This window comes from Microtus oregoni, unplaced genomic scaffold (assembly GCF_018167655.1).
Source record: "Microtus oregoni isolate MIOR12 unplaced genomic scaffold, Mior012 000020F_ref0000438, whole genome shotgun sequence".
In the NCBI taxonomy this organism is placed as follows: Eukaryota; Metazoa; Chordata; class Mammalia; order Rodentia; family Cricetidae; genus Microtus; species Microtus oregoni.
The window spans coordinates 1,387,311-1,410,430 of NW_024543079.1; the positions used below are offsets into that span (position 1 = coordinate 1,387,311).

Sequence of the window (23,120 nt, forward strand, 5' to 3'; positions counted from 1 at the left end):
ATATATATATATATATATATATATTAAATATGTTAGGTGTGGTGGTACATGCCTTTAATTCTGGTACTCGGAAGACAGAGGCAGGCAGATCTCTGAGTTCAAGGCCAACCCAGACTTCACAGTGAGACCTTATCTAAATAAATAGATAAAAATGTTATTATTGTTGTGGAGGCAGAGGGGATATGTACCACAGTGCTCATGTGGAGGTCAGGGGGCAGCTTTGTGGGATTGGTTCTCTCCTTCTACCTTCATGGGTTCTGGAGGTCAGGGGGCAGCTTTGTGGGATTGGTTCTCTCCTTCCACCTTCACGGGTTCTGGAGGTCAGGGGGCAGCTTTGTGGGATTGGTTCTCTCCTTCCACCTTCATGGGTTCTGGAGGTCAGGGGGCAGCTTTGTGGGATTGGTTCTCTCCTTCCACCTTCATGGGTTCTGGAGGTCAGGGGGCAGCTTTGTGGGATTGGTTCTCTCCTTCCACCTTCATGGGTTCTGGAGGTCAGGGGGCAGCTTTGTGGGATTGGTTCTCTCCTTCCACCTTCATGGGTTCTGGAGGTCAGGGGGCAGCTTTGTGGGATTGGTTCTCTCCTTCTACCTTCACGGGTTCTGCGACTGCACAAGTGTCAGGCTTCGTGGAAATGCCTCTACTTGCTAATCCATCTCAGAGAACCTTGTCTTTGGACAAGGGGATTTGTCCATATTTTATGTGGGTTTCTGGAAGGTTCTGCAAAAGCTTTAATTTCCCTGTGTTTGAGCTGCCATTGATGTGAATGCACTGTAGACCTGTTGGGCGACCTTAACTTGTGGCTGGTTGACCTTAGGAGACTGACCGATCAACCGTTCAGTATGTGTTTGTTGAATGAGTACAACCAAGCTTTGTCTGATCTTTTTGAGATAGGGTTCCACTACGTAGCCCAGGCTGGTCCCAAAGTCTCCATCAGGGATGGAGGTATGGGTGACAGTTTGTCACCACAAGCTGGTGTGGATAAAAGGGCTGAGTGTGGTTATGTCTGGCTTGCCTGGAAGGGGAGATTGTAGCATAGTTGGAAGACAGGGGCCAGTGTCCCTGGCAGTGCCAGTGACAGCCTTCTGCTTGCTGAAGGTGCCTGTACACTGACCTGGCTTTATGCCCAAGTCCTGTCTGGCCTGACTCCTGGGTGCAGCCTCCCTGGGATTAGGTGTAGCATTTCTGTGGCCTTTATATTGTTTTAGAAGGTAGTGTGCAGCCAAAGATGACCTTGAACTCTGATCCTCCTGCCTCAGCCTCCTAGTGCTGGGGTTATGGGCATGCAAGTACCTGACTGCAGGGCTTGGGCGACCTTTCCTATGGCCCTGCTAAGGCTTCTCTGTGCCAGGGCCCCGCCCATGGCACCACAGTGCTGTGACTGTGGCTTGCTGCTGGTCTCCATGGGAGCAGCAGAAGGAGGAGGAAAGTTCATTGTGAGCTGGCCATTTCCCAAGGCCCAACTGTCTTCAGAGACCACGCTTTCAAACAAGACTGTGTGGTTCAGTTTGGGCCACGCTGTTTATACCATGACCTGGAGCAAGTGAGTGCCTCTCTGAGAAGTGGCTGAGTTTACACCTCTAGGACTTGTTGTTTGGAGTTTTATTTTAAAAAAAAAAAAAAGGATTTTACTTGTTTTTATTTTCATGTGAGTGTTTCTCCTTCATGTACGCATGTGTACTGCATGCTTGGTGTCCAGGGAGGTCAGGAGGGTGTGTCAGATCCCGAGAGGCTGGAGCTGCAAAAGGCTGGGGCAGTCTGACAGTGCTGCTGTTAGTCACTGAACTCCGGTCCCTAACAACGGCACGAGCCTCTCTCCAGCCCGTTTGGTTTTCTGAGACTTGGTCTCACTATTATCATGTAGCTTTAGTTGGCCTGGAACTCACAGAGATCCCCCTGCCTCTGCCTCCTGGGTGTTAGGATTAAAGGCTTGTGTCACCACACTGGCTGTTCTGTGTGTTTTTGAGACATGATTTCCCCATGAACGTGCAGTGATCCTCCTGCCTCAGCTTTCCTGGACTGGTATTACAAGCAGCTGCTCATAGCTGTGAAGAAGGAATGGGTGATTGTGTGTGTCATTCGTGGACCTTGACACTTGGCACCGTGGATATATAGGAGTAGTATTATACTGTGGGGGAGGTGGGCGCTGGTGGGTCAGGACCACTGCGGGGAGCCTGGTGTGTGCCCTGCCCCTATCCTTACTTAGGTTCCTTCCGAAGCTGCCAGTCTGGGAGCTTGGAGGTGGCGCTTTGAAGTGGGGTGGCATGGCAAAACTCTGGACCATAGCCTATCTTTGTCCTTCCCATTTTAGATTTTATGGGAAATAGTTTCTCATGGACAAGAAGGGTTTGCTGGAAGCTGTGTACAGTGGCTTAGAGGCTGGAGGGTTCATCAGTATGCATGGAGCGTGCATATTCTAAATTTATAGACTATGCTTTTTTAAAATGTTTTTTTGAAATATGATTTTTCTGTGTAGCCTTGGCTGTCCTGGAACTCACTCTGTAGACCATGCTGGCCTGATGTGTGCCACCACTGCCCGCTTTAGACTATGTTTTTGTTGACGGCTTTGGTATTCATGGTAAATGGATTTCTTTTTTGTTGTTTTGTTTTGAGGCAGGGTCTTGTGTAGCCTCAACTAGCCTTGAACTTACTGTGTTGCCTAGGCTGCCTTGGATTTACTGTGTAGCCTAGGCTAGCCTTGATCCTCCTGACTCTACTGCCTATCTGCTGGGACACGGGCTTGCACTGCCACCCTTGGCTGTTGCTGGCACTTTCTTTTTTGTTGTTGTTGTTTGTTTGTTTTTGTTTTTCGAGACAGAGTTTCTTGTAGCTTTGGAACCTGTCCTGGAACATGCGCCACCACTGCCCAGCTTGTTGCTGGCACTTTCTAGGTTTCCGTTGTGCCTAGTACTGGTTGTGGGCAGTATACAACCTATGACCAAATGGCCTAGATCAAGGGGGAAGTACAGGCAGGAGGGACTGCTCAATGCCCGGGGCAAGTTAATCATCAATACAGACAGGTCAGATGTACTTGGTACCCGTCATGGTGGGAGTGAATGACTGGGAGCCTATGGTGAGATTTATTTTGCAATGTTAAGAACAGAACCTAGCCCTTTTTTGTCTCCCTCTTGAAGATGCAGCTTCTGTCTCTCTCCACTTCTCCCCTTCCCCCCTTCTCACTCTCTCCCCCCCTCTGTTCTCCCCTTCTCCCTTTCCCCTCCATAACCCACTAAATAAATACCCAACCTCACTCTGAAAAAAAAGAACAGAACCTAGAAACCCATACATGTCATGCAAGAGCTCTGCCACTGAGATGCCCCCAGCTTCTTATTTATTTTTAAATTAATTCATTTTTAAAATAAATCACTTATTTTTATATGATAAACATTGACTAGCTGCGAATTCACACAAATGTACAGACGTGTGTGTGCACTGTGGTTTAATGCTCCTATCAGCCCTCGTTACTCTGCTTCTGTGTTATTTTAGAAAACACTGTGATCATTTGCTAAAAACCACATATATTTTTGCATATACATATAAATAAATATATAGATGCACATACAGTTTCCTTGCTGTTCTGAGCTTAGAACTCCTGTCTTGCATACACTGGACGGTGCTCTGCCATTGGGTCACACCCCCAGCCCCACAGCAGGATGACCTTTTGTTTTGTTTTATGACAAGGTCTCTATGTAGCCTTGACTGGCCTGGAACCTGCTATGTAGACCAGGCTGGCCTCAAACTCAGAGATCCTTTTGCCTCTGCCTCCCAAGTGCTGGGATTAAAGATATGCACTACCCTGCCTGGCTCAGCTTTTATTCTTTTTTGTTTTTCCAGACAGAGTTTCTTTGTAGCTTTGGAGTCTGTTCTGAAACTCGCTCTGTAGACCAGGCTGGCCTCAAACTCACAGAGATCCGCCTGTCTCTGCCTCTCGAGTGCTGGGATTAAAGGTGTGCGCCACCACTGCCTGGCCCAGCTTTATTTTTTAAATAGGTCTGCATGCGCGTGTGTGATGGAGGGAGGGAGGAAGAGAAAGAGACCACTGATTCAGGAGGAGGCCAGAAAAAGGCAGTGATCCCCTGGAGCTTGAGTCAGAGGCCATCATGAGCTGTCCAGTGTTCTGGGAACTGAACTTGGGTCTTCTGTGAGAAAAGCACATACTCCTAACAGCTGGACCATCTCTCTAGTCCCTAAATTTTACTGTTATGGTGATGATGATGTTTGTGCCATGGCGTGCATGTGCAGGCTGGAGCACCACCTTTGGGAGTCAGTCCTTCCTCCCTGGTGGCTTCCAAGGTTTTCAGCTTCAGCTTCAAATGCTGCTTTTTACCTGCTGAGCTGTCTTGCTGGTTGCTGGCTTTACGTTTTAATCTGGTTGAAAGCTGTTTTCAGAAAATGACAAAGTTGTTTTATTAAAAAAATTTTTTTTTCAGTTGTGAAGCATAGCTATAAGATATTCGGCCTCGAGAGAAGGAAGGCCCAGAGGTTTAGAGCACTGGTTGCTCTTGAGGAGGGCTTGAGTTGATTCCCAGCAACCACACGACAGTTCACAACCACTTGTAACCTTCCTTCTAGGGGATCCAGGGCCCTCTCTGGCTTCTGCTGGCATCAGGTACACACACACACACACACACACACACACACACACACAGTGCTTTTACATACATGTAGGTAAACAGAACATGCACACATGTAACATAAGTCTCAGGAAGAAAGACTTTCCATAGTCAGACCTGGTAGTGCAGAGCTTTAGTCCAGACACTCAGGAGGCAGAGGCAGGGGGATTTCTGTGAGTTTGAGGCCAGCCTGGTCTACATAGTAAGTCTAGACCAGCCAGGGCTACATAGTGATCCTGTTTCCAGCAAACAAACACACAACAAGGAAAACCTATGACTAATTGAATTCCTGTTATGTGCTAAGTACTCTCCTATACCATGGACATAACTCCAAATTCTTAAGCATGACAGGCCTTCTTTTTAACAAAGGCCAGCTGGAATCAGAGATGGGAGCCCAAAAGCCACACCATTATTGTCTACCTGGGCTGGAGTTGGCACTTGGGTGTGTTTGCCTTGAAACCTTACTCCGCCCACAGGACCCAGGCGCTGTGGAATTGGGTCTGTCCTTCAGCTTCTTGTTCTTTTTGTTGTTGTTTTTGATTTTTCTGAGACAGGGTTTCTCTGTAGCTTTGGAACCTGTCCTGGAACTCCCTTTGTAGACCAATCAGGCTGACCTCAAACTCACAGAGATCCACCTGTCTTTGTTTCCCAACTGCTGGGATTAAAGCCATGTGCTATCACCACCTGGCCAGCTTCTCATTCTTAAAAGGCTCCCATCTCCTAGTCTATCTAGAATGTGGGATAGAAGGTTTTGTTTGTTATTATTTATTTATTCATTCATTTATTCATTCATTCATTCATTTATTTATTTATTTTTGCCTGGTGGTAGTGGTCCTTGCCTTTAATCCCAGCACTCAGGAGGCGAGGGCAGGCAGATCCCTGAGTTCAAGGCCAGCCTGGTCTGCAAACTGAGTTCCAGAACAGCCAGGACTGTTAAGCAGAGAAACCCTGTCTTGGAAAAAATTGTGGTTGTGGTTGTGTCAGGTGGCTTCCCCTTGGGTTTAAAGAGCATCCCCAGCAGGCCTGGGGTGTAGCATTGTCCAGGGAGTTCTTGCGTAGCCACGAGGCCCCACATTGGATCGGCAGTACAACATAGACTGGGGGTGGTGGCACACGTTAATCATCTCAAGCACTTGGAAGACGGAGGCAGGAGGATCAGAAGCTTAGTGCCATTCTCAGTTATGTAGTGAGTCTGAAGCCATCGTAGGATGCATGAGACCCTGTCACAAATGAATTAACAAGAACAAAAGCGAAGTGTGGGCTGAGGCAGGAGGGTCATGAGTTCAGGTCAAGCCTGGGCAACAAAACTGATCATGAGTCCAGCACACATACACAAACCAAGGAAAACAGAAACAGAGCCACAGGTATTTTCTACTGATTTACCTGTTTATTTTATTATTTGTTTGTATGAGTGTGGCCTGAATGTAGAGGTCTGAGGGCAGCTCTCAGGAGGAAGCTCGCCGTGGGCTCTGGAAACTGAACTCTTACATACGATATGAAGGATTGTGGGAGAGGGAGAATTACCAGGAATTCTACATGTGAAGTAGTCTGCTGCCTGTGAGCGGAATCTCCTCCCTCCCCAGTCCATCCCTCCGGCTCTCCCTAGTCTCCTCTTGCTTTGTTTCTAGCACTCAGGTCACACAGCTTCAGCTCATGCCCCCTCATGGCCAGCACGGTGACTGTCCCTGTGAGCAGGCTAGGGTGTGAAGAATGCGGAGTCCCCAGGGCTTCTTGTATGGCTTCTGGCCCTAGAACAACCTATGGCTTGCGGCCGTTACTGGCTGTGGCACCTGTCTGTATCCCAGCATGCTCCACCCAGCTGAGTTTACTGGAATGAGGATGCTATTTTTAAGAAAGAGCATTGTGTTTCATCATGGAAATTTTGAGCTTCTGAGCAGGCAGCTGGCCGGCTGGCTCTGCTTTGGGGTCCTGCTACACATGGACCCCATGGGCTTAGCTCTGAACCCTGAACATCCCACCCACACCCAACCTGCTGGAGGAAGGGGAAAAGGAGGGTCCACGGCAGACCGGCATCATGTGAGTCACAGCAGCTGTATCTGGATGGTTTCACTTTGCTTGGTGATATCGCAGGGGCTGGCAGTCTGGGAATTTCCTCCTCCCAGCCTGTGCATACAGGAGTGTGGAGTGAGCATCCCAAGCGTGGATGTGGGGCTTTCACTGTAGCCTTAGGGGGCTCGTGATGGTCAGGTCCCCTGTTTATAAGCTCTCGTGAAGTGGCTTCTCACGGTGGCTTTACTGGGCTGGTGGTAGAGCCCCATGTGTTCCTTTGCTTGTGACTGGGAGCCAGGATCAGGGTGCTGGAGGGTTGGTGCCGATGACCAGTGCTTTGGGAAGAGCTGGGCAGGGAGTGGCTTCTCTGGTCCTTGCTCTTACAGCTGGCCACTGGCCCATCTCCAGGTTCTCTAGGTACACAGACATGGCCTTTCCGCCTTGTGCCTTTAATGTTTACTAAAAAGAGAATAATTGGCATGGGGAGAAGATCCCCACTGTTCTTTATGTAATAGTCTTGATAGAGCAGGGACCCTCACAGGTCAAGATCAGAGCTGGCTATTGCTCATTATCTTGGCTTATGGTCTTCATTCTGCACCCCCTGCTCCCATCTGTAAAATGTACAAAAACCATTCTTCCTGAAGTATATAAAGTTTCTTAGCTTAATTTTTTTTTTATTTTTCAATGAATGTTTTTTTTTGAAATAATTTTGGGTTTTGGGATTGCATTAATTATGTTTCTGGATGGTGTGATTAAATACCTCATGAAGCTGCTTCACGAGGAAGACTTTGTGTTCAGCTTATAGTCCACCAAGGTGGGGAAGCCATCGCCACCAGCGTGAGGCAGCAGGTCACACTGTGTCCACAGTCAGGACGCAGAGACCAGCGAGTGCTGGTGTCTGCAGGATCTCTCCTTTCTGTTCAGTTTGGGAGCCTGTGATGCTGCTGTCCCCATGCCACTCTTGGGGCTGCCCACATTTAGGGTGGTTCTTCCCACTTTCATTCACCCCATCTAGAAACTCCCTCATGGACACACCCAGGGGCTTGTTTCTGTGGGGATCCTGAATCTTCCTCAGTAACTATCACAGGGATACAGCACTTTCTCTTTGGACCACTGCATCTCAGGTCACTGGAGGTTGGTTGTTATCCCAGGTTGGGTGGCTGCAGCCCTGCCCTGGCCAGGACCCTATAAAGAAGAAGCATTATGAGGCGAGTAGGACGGGAATGGGTGTGGCTGTGATGGTGTAGGTTTGGCCTTGGTGTGACTCTCTGGGGACGTGTGGGCATGACTTAGATGTGTGGGTAGATGTGAGTGTGGCTTAGATGTGAGTATGGCCTTGATAACATGGGCGTGGCCTTGATAGAATGTTGGCGTGGCCCTGATTTTATGGACTTTCTTTCCTGTAGGTGCTGTGAGTGGCTGAGATGCTGTGGTGGAGGGGAGCCCAGGCCCCGTACTGTCTGGTTGGGACACCCCGAGAAGAGGGACCAGCGATACCCTCGAAATGTCATCAACAACCAGAAGTACAACTTCTTCACCTTTCTTCCCGGGGTATGTGCAGCCGCGATTTTCTTTCCCCACTGTGAGTTTGTGCCGTGGTTCTAGCCTTAGCGGACCGTGGCTTCTGTGGTAGATCGTGAACTTTTCTCTCTGCTGTCTTTACCACTGACCCTTTATCTTCTATGGCCGAGAGGACTGCTCTTGCAGGGATGCCTGCCATCTTCCTGACCATGCTGTTCCCTGTTTGTTAGAATAACTTCTTGTTTATTGGTTATTTTGGAAACTTAACGTTATAGTCAAAATGCCAAAACAGTGATATTCAGTGGTGCTTAAATTGTTAGCCTGTGCCACTACAGTGTAGGGGACTGAGTCCCAGGTATTGGGCTCAGGATGTCACTGCAGTGTAGGGGACTGGGCCTTGGAAGGTTGGAGACTGGAAGGACAGAGAGAAAGTTACAGCCTGCCATCTCGAGAAGGAATTTAGGTTTTTCTCTAATAAATGTTTCAGGAGGATGGGGAAATGGCTCATTTGGAACAGTACATGGTGCAAACAGAAGGACCGAGTTGGGATCCCTAGTACTCACATAAACCCAGACTTGGTGACACACAGCTGTAATCCCAGCATTCAGGGAGTAGAGCTGGGGACTCCTGGACTCACTGGAGTCTCCAAGTCAGTGAGCTACAAGGTCAGTGAGAGATCCTTCTCGAAACAAAGGTGCAGAGTGAGTGAAGAGACAGCAGCATTGGCCCCTGGCCTCCATGTACACTCACATACATGAGCACATGCATAGCAACATGTAAACACATGCCCACAAATGTTTGTAGAGCCCTGAGGCTTTCCTTTGATCGTGCATAAACTGGAAGCCATGCTCACACTCCTCCCATGGATGAGCATCCGCAGATGCTTTAGGGCAAGCAGCAGCCAGCCCACCCCACCCCCGCCCCCCCTTCAGGAAGGAGGAAGAGTGACCATGCTTGCTATATTGTCTAGCTGACCTGAAACACTCAGTGTAGACCCAAGCTGGCCTCAAACTCACGTAGGTCCACCTCTGCTTCCCCGGTGCTGGCAGCAAAGATGCGCGTCACCACGCCCTGCTGCATTGTTTTTAGTTAGCATGTGTTATACACAGTAATGGGTCTCATGCATGTGTGTCATGTATTTTCACCATAGTCAACCCCTAACCCTCCCTCTGTTGCCCCTCTCTCCTTCCCACTGATCCCTTACTCTTCCCACGTAGCCCCCCTTCCACTTTTAGGCCTTTTCTCTTTTGGTGACTCATTGAATTTATTAGCGTTATTTATAGGTGCATTGGAGGTGACTAGTGTCTGTGCCCCTGAAGAAAGCCTCTGCCTCTCCCCAGCAGCTGCTAGTTGTCCTAGCTCTTCAGGGAGGGCAGGGCCAGTGAGCCCCTCCCCCATGGCGACGGAATGCTAACAGAGCCCACCTCCACTGCCTTCCTTTATGATATTAACATTCTACTGTGGGAAGGGGACAGTGCCTTAGAGACCTTGTTGCTCATGCGGAGGACCTGGGTTCAGTTCCCAGCACCTACTTAAGCAGTTTACAACCACACTTAGCTCCAGTTCCAGGAGCCCCAGCGCCCTCTACTGGCCTCCTTGGGTACCAAGCACACGTATGGTCCAGATCTGCATGCAGGCAAAACACACATAAAATAAAACGAGTAGATTTAAAAAATAAAAATTAAAGCCGGGCAGTGGTGGCGCACGCCTTTAATCCCAGCACTCTGGAGGCAGAGGCAGGTGGATCTCTGGGAGTTCGAGGCCAGCCTGGTCTACAAGAGCTAGTTCCGGGACAGGCACCAAAGCTACAGAGAAACCCTGTCTTGAAAAACCAATAAATAAATAAATAAATAAATATTAAAAAACTTCAATTGTGGGTCAGGTGTGGAGCACACCTTTAACTATAGCACTTGGGAAACTGAGGCAGGAGATTTCTGTGAGTTAGAGGACAGCCAGGATTACAAAGAGAGGCTAGTCTTAGTTAAGATTTCTATTGTGAAGGGACACCGTGGCCACGACAACTCGTGTGAAGGAAAACATTTAATGGGGTGGCTTAGTGTTCACAGGTTCAGTCCATTATCATGGCAGCGTACAGGCAGACACGGTGCTGGAGAAGGAACTGAGAGTTCTACATCTTGATCCACAGGCAGCAAGAAGCAACTCTGTGCCACACAGAATAGCTTGAGCATAGGAGACCTCAAAACCCACCTCTACAGTGACACACTTGCTCCAACAAGGCCACACCTCCTAATAGTGCCACTCCCTATGGGGGCTGTTTTCTGTTAAACTGCCTCAGAGCTCTTGTGTCAAGAAACCCAAACAAACTGGGCGGTGGTGGCACACGCCTTTAATCCCAGCACTCGGGAGGCAGAGGTGGATCTCTGTGAGTTCAAGACCCAAAATAAGCCAACAAGCAAACATAGAAACCTAAACTTCTAGCTGACAGTGGTGGCTCACACCTTTAAATCCCACACTTGGGAGGCAGAGGCAGGTGGATTTCTGTGAATTCTAGGCCAGCCTGGTTTACAGAGCGCCAGGACAGCCAAGGCTACACAGAGAAACCCTGTCTCGAAAAAAAAAATAAACAAAAAAGCCCCTAAATTTTTTATCATGGAAGCCAGATGGGATGGCTCAGTGGGTGGAGGCGCTTGCTGCCAGGCCTGAGAACCCGAGTTCTGACCTACATGGAAGAGAAAGCAAACTGACTTCTGCATTTTGCCTTCTGATCTCTACATGTGTACCATCATGGTGTGCACTGCCCCCTTTAATAAAATCCCATTGGTGGACATAATTTCAGTTTTGTTTTTTTAATTTTTTTGGAGACAGGGTTTCTCTGTGTAGCCCTGGCTGTCCTGGAACTCATTTTGTAGGCCAGGCTGGCCTCGAACTCACAGAGATCCACTTGCCTCTGTCTCTCAAGTGCTGGGATAAATCCCATGGATGGACATAATTTTTGCCTTCAAATTACAGCATAATGGTCTCTCACTAGAATCCTTTTCCAAACAGAGTTTTGTGTTGCCAGATGTACTTCTAAAATACATAGTTTAAGAAATAAAACACCGTGTTGGGTATGTGGCATGGGCCTTTAATCCCAGCACTTGGAGGCAGAGGCAGGCGGGTCTCTGTGAGTTCGAGGTCAGCCTGGTCTACATAGCTAGTTCTAGGCTACATAGAGAGACCCAGTCTCCAAAAACAAAACTAGAAGGGAAATAAGATATGGACCAGGGATGGCTCAGTGGTTAAGGCCTGTGCTGCCAAGTCTGAGGGCCTTAGTTCTGTCCCTATGACCAATGTGGTGGGAGGAGAGAGCCGATTTCTGTACTCACATGGTATACACACACACACACACACACACACACACACACACACAACCACAATGAAACTCTCAGAATCCGATGGGCATAGTAATATCCCCCTGTGTGATCATCCCCATTAGCTTCTCTGTGTCTTGCATTCACAATTTTCTTCTTGAGACAGGCTAGACACCACTTCCTAGGTAGCCAAGGATAACCCTCCCGCCTCTGGCTCCCTAGTGTTGACATTCTAGGCGTGCACCACCACACCGAGTTTATGCGGTGCTGGGATTGGAGCCCAAGATATCATGCATGTAGCAGGGGTGGGGTGCATGGATGACGACAACCCACAGCTCTCCCCACTGAGCCACACCCCAGCCTCTGCAGCTGTTATTTCTCTTGCTCATATCTGCCTTCCTAGAGCACACAGGACTGCTTAGTCCTTGTTTATGTAGGCAGCACATCAGCTGTCTTCTCTGCAGGGGTGCTTTGCCCTCCACCCTCCCTCTGAGCCTGCCCAGCTACCACACCTAGAAGGTGCTAATGTCTCCTGCTCACCTTTCCAGGTGCTCTTCAGCCAGTTCAGATACTTCTTCAACTTCTACTTCTTGCTTCTCGCCTGCTCCCAGTTTGTCCCCGAGATGAGACTTGGCGCCCTCTATACCTACTGGGTTCCGCTGGTGAGTAGTTCAGCCTCTGGTTTGCAGATGGAAAGTTCTTGTTTCTGTCCCCTGGGCATCTGGGCCTGCACAGTGGCTTTTTAAGGGATGTGTTGCTCTTAAGCCAACATGCTGGGTTATCCCATCTTTAGTATTTAACTGCAGGTCAGGCACTGTCAGGATCCAACTGCAGCGGAGCCAGTTAGGTGCCCCAGACGTTCATTCAGCTGTCGACTCCATGGCCCTGTTTCAGCCAGGAAAACGCTTGCTCTTTGTGGTGTGGTTCTAGATTTGAGTGGCAGAGTGAAGACAAACAAAACTCTCGGTCCTCACAGATGGTGGTTGATCTGCCACTTTGCCCCAAGTATGGGAGACTACAATTGCTCTTAGCAGGGCTCACCTCGTCCCTTCTCTCGGCAGGGCTTCGTGCTGGCTGTCACCATCATCCGTGAGGCAGTGGAGGAGATCCGATGCTATGTGCGGGACAAGGAGGTGAACTCCCAGGTCTACAGTCGGCTCACGTCACGAGGTCAGCCTGGGCAGTGCTGGTAACTTGGCCACTGCTGCAGACAGCCGGGGGAGCAGAGTTGTAGGTCCAGCCTTGGGAAGCTTGCTCAGACGCTAGAGGACAAGTTCTGGCCACTGCCATTGTGCTACTGAGAGTTAGTCCTGTCGGTTAACTCAGCTGCATCTCACTCACTGGCTCACCTTTCCCTTCCCTTCGCTGGCTGAGAAGGAGGGAGCGTCCCATTCATGTGATCCTGAGCGGCTTTATTTTTATATTTATTTATCGTGCATGTGCGTGTTGGTGTGTGTGTGGGGTGTATGATGTGTGCGTACGGAGGTCAGGGAGCAGCTTGCAGAAGCCATTTCTCTACTTCTACCCTGTGGGTCCCTGGGCTTGGTGACAACTGCCTTTACCCGCTGAGTTATCTCAATGGCTCTGAACAACTTGTAAAAACATCATTTAGGAGTTGGGGGCATAGGTAAGTCAATAAAGTGCTTGCCTTGCAAGCGGGAGGACCTGAACTTGACCCCTGAGCCCCCGTGAAAATCCAGGAGTGACGGCATGTGCCATGATCCCAGCATCAAGGAGGCAGCCAGGTCTACTTAGTGAGCTCCGGGTCATACAGGGCTACAGAGTAAGACTGTCTCACAAACAAAAAGTGTTTACAAAAGTAACAACAGGTTGAGGGTAGGGCAGAGCCAATGAGGCCCAAAGGCTGTGGGAAGGTCAGTTCTGAGATCGGGAAGCTTCCATACCAAGGGTGGCACAGGCAGGAAGGGATATAGGCATGGGCTGGGGAAAATATCCAGATTGGGAGACAAGGGGGCCCAAAGCCAACCAGGCTGCAGTACAGGCCTTGTCTGCTGTTCTAAGGGACTCCGAGGAGCTGTTGTGGGTGGGAGGGGAGAGTTTCCTCTTTTTTACCCATTGCTCAGGCTATGATCGAGGTTCTAGAATAAAGGAAAACATTGTGTTCAAGAGGGCAGAATGAGGTAAGGCAGAGCTGAGGATGCAACCCACGCCTGCCTGAATATAAGGCTTCCTTAGGTCAGGGGCACGGAATTGTGTGGGTCAAGGGAGCTTTGGCATGTGATGAGCTCAGCCGCTCAGGGGGCTCTTGATCTCAAGTTTTTATTTTTTTGTTTTTATTTATTTTTTTATTTTTCGAGACAGGGTTTCTCCGTAGCTTTTTGGTTCCTGTCCTGGAACTAGCTCTTGTAGACCAGGCTGGCCTCGAACTCACAGAGATCCACCTGCCTCTGCCTCCAGAGTGCTGGGATTAAGGCGTGCACCACCGCCGCCCGGCTGATCTCAAGCTTTTACATTTTTCTTTTCATTTGTGTGTGTACATGCACACGCGTGTTCAAATGAGTTCTTGAGACTTTTTTATTTTATATTTTTATAGTAGAAGTTTAATTCTTTGGGGGATTGTGCCTGTGAGGTGGGATGAGAGACACGGGCTAGAGGGTGTGGACATGTGAGACATGGGCTAGAGGGTGTGGACATGTGAGAGACACGGGCTAGAGGGTGTGGACATGAGAGACACGGGCTAGAGGGTGTGGACTTGTGAGGGGGTGAGAGACACAGGTTGGGGGTGTGAGAGGCACGGGCTAGGGCTTGCATTTTCACAGGTGAGTACTTGGTTCTTCATATGGGCCTCCCTTCCTGACTAACTGGGCACGACCGGCTAAGTGAAGCCGAGGTCATTAGTCTCGAATCGGTGCTAGCAGAGCTGTAATGAGCATTCTGGCCTCACTCCTGCTGGGGACATCTGGGCAGATGGTACACCAGAGGCCTGTGTGGGGTGTGCACACTCTGGAGCCTTCAGTCTCTTTAGGGCTGTGCTGTATACCAAACACGGTCCCTTTCCTCTCTGGAGCCCTGTTCTCTGGGGTCTCCCACTCTGCAGTGTCCTGTGAGCACTGTGAGCTGCAGAGTGCCCTTGGTCGGTGAGCGCATCTTCCTCTGAAGACCTCCTTTTTCAGTTCGATCCCAAAACTCCTCTGGCTGGTCCCTAGGCTTGGGAATGCCGCTCCTTCTGACCCGGGTACTCTGCATGTCTTTAGGAAGTCCTGTCCCAGTGGCTGTCATCAGCATGAAGGGATGCAGTCGTTAATGGGAACTTGTTCAGTTCATCGTTAGCTGAAGTGCCGCTTTTCTGTCCTCACAGTCTAGACTGTTTAATGACCGAATATGGAATTAAGTGTTTTTTTTTTAATTAAAACATTTTTTGGGGGATTTCACCATGTAGACCAGGCATGAACTCACATAGATCTACTTTCTTCATAACTAGTTTAGTTATTAGTGTCTGTTGTGTGTGTGGTGGGGTGGAGATCGAACCCAGAATGTCAGGCTTGCATAGAGTGCTTTACTAGTCAAGCAAGGCTGCCGACCCTCGAGATGGTCTTCTTGATATTCAATACTAAAACTCCTGCAGCAGAAATCCTCCAGGATAGGGCTTCAGACAGACTTAGCACAGATTTTTTCATAAAGTCAGACAGACGCAAAGTGATGCTTCAGCTTTTTCTTTGCTAATATTTGATATTTACTGTAATTCAGTGGTGAATGGATCCATTGTTCAGTGGAAAAACTGACCAGTATCTCACATTATAGTTGCATAGTCAGCTGGGCAGTGGTGGTGGTGCGTGCTGGAGGCAGAGGCAGGCAAATCTCTGAGTTTGAGGCCAACCTGGTCTACAGAGAGAGTTCCAGGACAGTCAGGGCTACACAGAGAGACTCTGTCTCTGTGTGTAGAAACGGTGTACATGAGTACCTGGCACACCTGTGGAAATCAGGACCATACAGGGGAGTTCTCATCTTTCACTCTGGCAATCCTGAGAATTGAGCTCAGGACAGGTGTGGCAACAAGCGTCTTCACCTGCTGAGCCATCTCCCCATCTCCTGCCTTGCTCATTTCCCCCCAAACTACTTCCTGCTCTCAATCTGTCAGCATGTTTGTTGTTTGGAGACATTACCAGCCGGTGTTGACCGTTGATATGTTCACTGAGAAGTCTCTATGACTTGAGTGTGAGCTGACAACATTTCAGCTCTAGCCTTCTGCTTTCTCTCCCCCCCCCCCCCCCCCCCCCCTCTCTCTCTCTCTCTCTCTCTCTCTCTCCCTCTCTCCCTCTCTCCCTCTCTCTCTGTCTCCTGACAGAGTTAAACAGAGGTGCTTTATGGCCACACTTTTACCCTTGGCTTGTTGTTCAAGTGAGCCTTTCCCTGGGCCTTGGAGCTGCTGATATTTGAATATGAAACTTCACCTTTACGCCTCTGAACTGGGGCCTGCGGAGGTGTTCTGATGTCAGCCCCAGGAAACGTACACATGAGTGGAATTTACAGCTCGTCACTGCCACGGTTAGATTAGAGAGTAATCCATTAGCCAGGGCTGATGAGGCCAGCCCACAGCAGCAGGCCTTACCCTGCTCTCACTGTGAAAAATAGAATTGTAACCTGAGGTGTTCAGGGTCAAAAACCTGGCCCCCACGGCCCGGTGCCCTGGAACTTGTTTAAGGTTCCCCTTGTGGGGGAGGGATGGAGTGTGTGCAGATATTGCCTGCTGCCGTCCAAGGAAACATCTGGCATCTCCCCGCCGCGGAGACAGAAGGTTCTTATTCTGGAGCTGTCATCCATGAAAGGTGGGCTCAGGCCCGTTGGTTTGCTTATGAAAAGCTTGGGGTCCAGCGCTGTAGAAATAAACAGCTGTGCCCATTGGCCGTTGGTCCCCTCTTGTAAACTGACTGCAAGCCTGCCGGGGTGGGGTGGTGAGACTGGGTGGGGCCGTTCTCAGAAGCTGGTTAATGGTCAGGGATGTGTCTGGAGAATTTTCCTCACCAGGTTTGTAAGCGTCTCATTTCAGCCTCTGCTGGAGTCTCCACCAATGCACTAGGAAAGCCTCAGGGCCTTGGGGCTGGCAAGATGTCAGTGAGGAAGGCATTGCTGCCAAGCCTGATGACCCGGGTCCGAGCTCCTCGGTCCACATGGTGGAGGAAGAGAACCAGTGCCTTTAAGTTGCCCTCTGACCTCCACACTCACGCTGTGACACACAAGTACCTACACACACACACACACACACAGTACCTACACATACATGCAGTACCTACACACACACACACACACACACAGTACCTACACATACATGCAGTACCTACACACACACACACACAGTACCTACACATACATGCAGTACCTACACACACACACACACACACACACAGTACCTACACATACATGCAGTACCTACACACACACACACACACACAGTACCTACACATACATGCAGTACCTACACACACACACACACAGTACCTACACATACATGCAGTACCTACACACACACACACACACACACACACACACACAGTACCTACACATACATGCAGTACCTACCTACATACACAAAACAAACGAAATGCACGTGTGGAGACGTCTTAGAGCCTGGCAGTGGATGCTGGGTACAGGACCCTGGAGGGGAAAAGGCAGATTCCAGGTCTTCACTTCTCAGGCTGCTTTCTGAGGACAATGCTTTTGCATTTTGTTATCTTCTCTTGAGCCTGCTGGAGAGTAGGCAAGGCTCAGTACAAAGAAAAATGCAGATTCTGTTTTAAATTTAAGCATAAAAACGTGTGTGTGTGTTGAGGTCAGAGCACAACTCTTAGGGATTCGTTCTCTCCTTCCATGTGGATCCCCAAGATTAAAGTCTGATCATACACTTGGCAGCAGGCACCTTTACTCACTGAGCCATCTCATTGGCCTTTAGTTAAGGATTTTCAGCTCCGGCCCCGTCTGCTTCCATGCTTTCTGCTCTGTTTCTGCTCTTCCTGTCCCACCCTCCTCCTGTTTTATGAACATTTCTGGAAGACAATGGTTGATACACAATTAGGAGTCATAGGTTCTAAATTGCCTTTCATTCCAGGAGTCAGCCTCAGCCGCTGAAGACTGCCCCAATCCTTGTATTTCAGTGACTCGTGAAATAGGGCAGGTGAGAGGACTAAGTGCATAAAGGCTCTTGTCACCAAACTTGGCAGTCTGAGTTCTGTCCCCAGGATTCATACAGCGGAAGGAGAAAACCAATCTGAAAGTTGTTATTCAGCCCCCACACATGTGCGCGTGTGCACCCCCCCTGCACACACACACACACACACACAGACACCACCATGTATGAGGCAAATCCAAGTTTTATGCTTGGCATCCACACTAATGTAACAGGTGTGGATCTAGGGATATCTTTCTTTTTATTTATTTTTGATGTTTTTATTTTACGTGTATGAGTGTTTGGCCTGCTTATATGTCTGTGCACTACATGTGTGCCGTGCCTATGGAGGCCGGAAGAGGGCATGGACCCGTTGGAACTGGGGTTAACAGATGGCTGTGAGCCACCATAAGGGTACTGGGAATAGAGCCCTAGTCTTCTGGACGAGCAGTCAGTGCTCTTAACCATTGATCTATCTTTTCTGTCCTGGGGTTCTCTTGAAGATATTGACCAGTGACTCATTCCCCCACACAAAAAAACAAAACAAAACAAAACAAAAAACAAAAAGCAAAAAAAAGCCTAAAACAATGACAAAATGCTTGTCACAATCCCTGTAACAATTGCTTGACACAATACAAGTATCCTAGCCGTGTATGGGTCCTGTGGTCCCCTTGAGATCTTGCTTGTTGGGCCAGGTATTGTTTGCACGAAGGATTAACCTGTTGGGGAGACCTAGTAACTGCAAACCTGCTAAATTAAAGGAAGTTTTGCTGAGGTAGAATAAATGGATTGATAGAGACAGAGTTTAAATGAACTGGTTTAAGTCAGGATTGGGTGTGGACGGAAAAGACTATGGACCTGGGCATTTAAAATTTTTGAGTTAGAAAAGCAACCTCCCTCATGTTTATTGTAAAAAGAAAAGGTGTGAAGGATTTAGAAATGTCTCAGCATCGCCAGAGTGAATCGCTGTAAAACCTGTGAGAGCTCCATCCTGGTCTCTGTCAAGCGCTCTCTTTCTCTCTGTCTCTCTGTCTCTCTGTCTCTCTCTCTCTCTCTCTCTCTCACACACACACACACACACACACACACACACACACACACACACACACAGATCCATGGCTAACAGGTTAGTGGTAAGTTAGGCCTCAGCGTTGGTGGCTAAGCTCTGAACCCAGGTGTGGCCATTTGAGTCAGGCCGTTGGTATATATTTTGGTAATAAAAGCGAAGACAATCTAAATCTAAGTTTGGTAAAGCTGGAATGAGTGTGCGCCTAAGGAGAAGTTCACTGGAGCCATGGTGGACTGGAGTCCACCAGAGCGCTACTGTCTTCCTTTGCTGGTGCCCCCTGGTGGAGCTGCAATTTATCTGTTTCTGGAATGACCCAACTCTGGATCAAAAGGATGTGCTGCTTTTGTTTATTTTGAGACAGGATCTCACTATGTAGACCAGGCTTGCCTTAAACTCCCAGAGTCCCGCTGCTGCCTCCACCTCCCAAGTGCTGAGATTAAATTTGTAGGCCATCATTCCTGGCCTTTTTTTTTTTTTTTTTTTTTGGTTTTTGGAGACAGGGTTTCTCTGTAGCTTTGGAGCCTGTCCTGGAACTAGCTCTGTAGACCAGGCTGGTCTCGAACTCACAGAGATCCACCTGCCTCTGCCTCCCGAGTGCTGGGATTAAAGGCGTGCGCCACCACCGCCCGGCCAAATATTTATTTATTTATGTATACAATATTCTGTCTGTGTATATATCTGCAGGCCAGAAGAGGGCACCAGACCTCATTACAGATGGTTGTGAGCCACCATGTGGTTGCCGGGAATTGAACTCAGGACCTTTGGAAGAGCAGGCAATGCTCTTAACCGCTGAGCCATCTCTCTAGCCCTTTCCTGGCCTTTTTCAAAAAAGAAAAGAACTGTTATATTTATGTGTGTGCCCGCGCCCGCCTCGGGACTTTAGTGATAGTTGCTGGTGCTGATGGAAGTGTGTCCACTCTTAGGGTCCCGAGGTTACTTTTGTAGTAAGCAGGTACAGGGTTGAGCTTCCCTTCCTCCAAGCAATAACCCAATAGCTACTTGCATCGTTTGTGTTGTATCAGGGTTTAGAAGTTTTGTAGCGAGCTCTGTTTGGGGACAGTGTTTGGGAGCATGCGCAGGAGGAAAGCAGGGTCTGCTCTCATGGCCTGACTCTCTTGCTACAGGTCTTGCTGAACTTGGAGCTGGCTGCTGAGTGAGCCCTGGGGTCAGCTCCCGTCTCCGTCCCCTCCCAGAACTGGGATTACAGATATAAGAATGTCATACTTGTTTTTCTTGTTGTTTTAGGTTTGATTTTTTATTTGCGTGAGTGTGTGAGATAGGTGTGCAGGCACTGGAAGAGATCAGAAGAGGACATCTTGTCTCTCCAGAGCTGGAATGACAGGCAGTTATGAGCTGTGATTGCTAGGAACTGAACTTCACCTCTGAGGGAACAGCAGCTGCTCTTATTGGCAGACCATCTCTCAGGCTTTTACATAGGTTTTAGGGATGGAACTTGGGTCCTCCTGTGAGGACCCACTGAGTGGTCTCCCCAGCCCTGTGCATTTTATCTTGATTAAATCATCAATTAACCTCCTGGTGAATAATAACTGTGTCGTGGCACTGGTTGATTTAGAAATGATGAGCTGCGGCAGGGGCAGCCCGTCTTTCCTGAAGGACCTGAGTTCTGGTATCTGTGAACCAGAGCCTGGGCTTCTGGAGCCACTGGGGCCACTGGCAGACCTCCTCCTGGTGAGGTAGAAGCCAGAAGCGGGAGGTGGGCACTTGTCTGTCTTACTACCCGGTAGAATCTAAAGCAGTGGTTCTCAACCTTCCTAAGGCTGCCACCCTTTAATACAGTTCCTCATGTTATGGTGACCCCAACCATAACATTAATTTTGTTGCTACTTCATAACTAATTTTGCTACTGTTATGAATTGTGATGTAAATATATGTGTTTTATGATGGTGTTAGGTGACCCCTGAGAAAGAATTGTTCAGCCGCGAAGGGGTCACAACCCACAGGGTGAGGGCCACTGATCTAGATTGTTGGAGACAGTGATGAAGTAGTATTGGTCTGTTATCTTGCAGGGACTGTGAAGGTGAAGAGTTCGAACATCCAGGTGGGGGATCTCATCCTTGTGGAAAAGGTGAGTGGAGTCTGGAAGCTTCTTAGGGGCCAGGCATCACTGGGAGCCGGTGAATGGGGAGTGATCCACGGTGAGGAGAACCCTGCCTGTGTTCTGTGCATTAGGTAGACTGATGAAAGAAACTCTTTGGGATGCTATGGGGAGAAAAACTTCTGTCCCATGAGACAGACACAAAGAGTTCCCCAAGGTGCCTATGTACTGGGGAGCCAGGAGCCCTGCCTGTAATGATAAACACAGCATTCATTTGGTTTTCTGCTTGGTATGTTTGTTTGGGGGGTTCAGAAAGAACCCCACTTAATCATGATGTCTTTTTTGTTAGTCAGCTTGCCACATTGGCACTTAAAAATATTTATTGAATTTGCTTTGTTGAACTGTTAACCTGCATATCCTGACTCCTGGAGCCTGCCAAGAGTTGTATGAGGAGTGGGAGTGGGGTACGGAGGGACAAGAATGTCAAAAGTCTGTGTTATACTTTTCACTGAACAAACACTGGCGGGCCTGTTGTCTGTGCATATTTGGAAGGTGTGAGGTCTGAGGTGGGTCTAGAGAGTCTGGGGTCATATTTGGTCAGGTCAGAAAAAGGCCCTGTCTTACCCTGTGTCTTAGGGTTTCTGTTGCTGTGAAGAGACACCATGACCACTGCAAGTCTTATAAAGGAAAACATTTAATTGGGGCTGGCTTACAGTTCAGAGGCTTAGTTCATTATCGTCATAGCAGGAAGCATGGCAGCATGCAGGCAGACATGGTGCTGGAGAAGGAGCTGAGAGTCCTGCATCCTCACAGGCAACAGGAAGTTCTCTCACTCACTGTGTGGCTTAAGCATATATGAGACCTTAAACCCACCTCCACAGTGGCACACTTCCTCCAAGAAGGCCACACCTACTCCAATAAAGCCACATCTCCTAATAATATCACTCCCTTTGGGGACCTTTTTTTTTTTTTTTTTTAAACCACACACTGTAGGAACTGAATGGTACCACTTGTTAGAGGGTTAAGTTCAAGCACTTACGGTTAATATAAGGGAAACGGGGATGCTTGGGGTCAGAGCTTTTGTCTGTTGTCATATTCCTTCTTGCCACAGCCACACAGGGCTGCCCCCCTCCCCCCCGCACGTATGTATGTATTTATTACTTGTTTCTGAAACAAGGTCTTACTGTGTAGACTGGGGAACTCACAGGACTGCCTGCCTCTGCTCGGTATAAAGGCCTGTACACCTCACCTGGCCTTTCCACTTCATCTTGAGCATGGCTTTAGTTCCTTCTGCCACCTTACTTCTTCACATCCTACTGCAAGAGAGACTGGAGGGGGATGGGCTAATCAGTAAAGCGCTTGCCACATGGGAATGAGGACCCAAGTTTGGTCCCCAACATCCATGTAAAAGTGGCACATCCTAGCACTGGGGGCAGCAGCAGGTAGATCCCTGGGGCTCACTGGCCAGTAATTTGAATCTGCTCAGCAAGTTTTCAGCTGTGACAAGTCCTGTATCAAAGAAACAAGGACCTCCGTCCTCCATGCAAACACACGCACATTGCAAATGTGCATGAACTCGTGCACACATACACAGAAAAGGAGAGAGGCCCAGTGTGGACCGGGCAGAACCAGTGTGCACCGGGCAGAGCCAGTGTGGAGCGGGCAGAACTCAGTGTGTAGCTGGGTAGAACCCTGTATGGGGCAGGCAGAACCCAGTGTGGAGGGGAGGGGGCAGAGCCCAGTGTGGAGCAGGGCAGAGCCCGGTGTGGAGTGGGCAGAGGCAGCAGAAAGTGCTCACAGGTTCTGCCTTCAGTGTCTGTAGCTGGGTGGGGACAAAGTTGTGGGGGTCGCAGGTTAAGAAGTGAGGGTCGAGTTCAGGAACCCGTGTCCTCTTCCCCAGACGACGTCTTGGCAGGGTTAGTAAAATGCTAGCTAGGTGTGCAAGATGCTGCGGGTTCCAGACAAAGCCACCCTGTACTTAGCTGTGACAGAGGCTGAGGCGTTAAAGAAAGGTGGGCTGGGATGAAACCCCACCTGTGGCTGTTCACAGTAACGTTACAGCTTCTCTTAATTTCTCAGAACCAGCGGGTCCCTGCCGACATGATCTTCCTGAGGACATCAGAGAAAAACGGTAAGCACTGATGGACACCGAGAGTGACCATTGGCCTTTCCAGCGGTAATTCGGCACCATCATCTTTTGGAAATGTCACAGGGTAGATGTCATTGTGGGGCTTCACAGGTGAGCCAGAACATCTCTGTAGAGGGGTGGGGTCCTTCACAATTAAAAGTGTTTTGGGTGTTTTGTAGGTCCATAAATTTTGGTCATTAAAAGCAGATATTACATGTGTTTTGTTTTGAGACAGGGTTTCTCTGTGTAGTCCTGGCTGTCCTGGAACTCACTCTGTAGACCAAACTGCCCTTG

At 49.0% G+C, this 23,120-nt stretch overlaps 1 protein-coding gene across 3 annotated transcripts in view; it reads left to right on the forward strand.

The window, feature by feature from the left end:
* Positions 1 to 23,120, forward strand: part of Atp9a (ATPase phospholipid transporting 9A (putative)) — a 97,668-nt gene that overhangs the window by 19,985 nt on the left and 54,563 nt on the right. For 2 of the 3 annotated variants that reach the window (XM_041670195.1, XM_041670196.1), the window contains exons 2-6: positions 8,027 to 8,171; positions 12,001 to 12,114; positions 12,514 to 12,622; positions 20,670 to 20,728; positions 22,778 to 22,829. In XM_041670195.1, the coding sequence (XP_041526129.1) occupies positions 8,027 to 8,171; positions 12,001 to 12,114; positions 12,514 to 12,622; positions 20,670 to 20,728; positions 22,778 to 22,829 (479 nt within the window). Of the gene's footprint in view, positions 1 to 6,468; positions 6,648 to 8,026; positions 8,172 to 12,000; positions 12,115 to 12,513; positions 12,623 to 20,669; positions 20,729 to 22,777; positions 22,830 to 23,120 lie in introns of those variants that run through there. The other variant, XM_041670197.1, reaches the window with a different exon arrangement.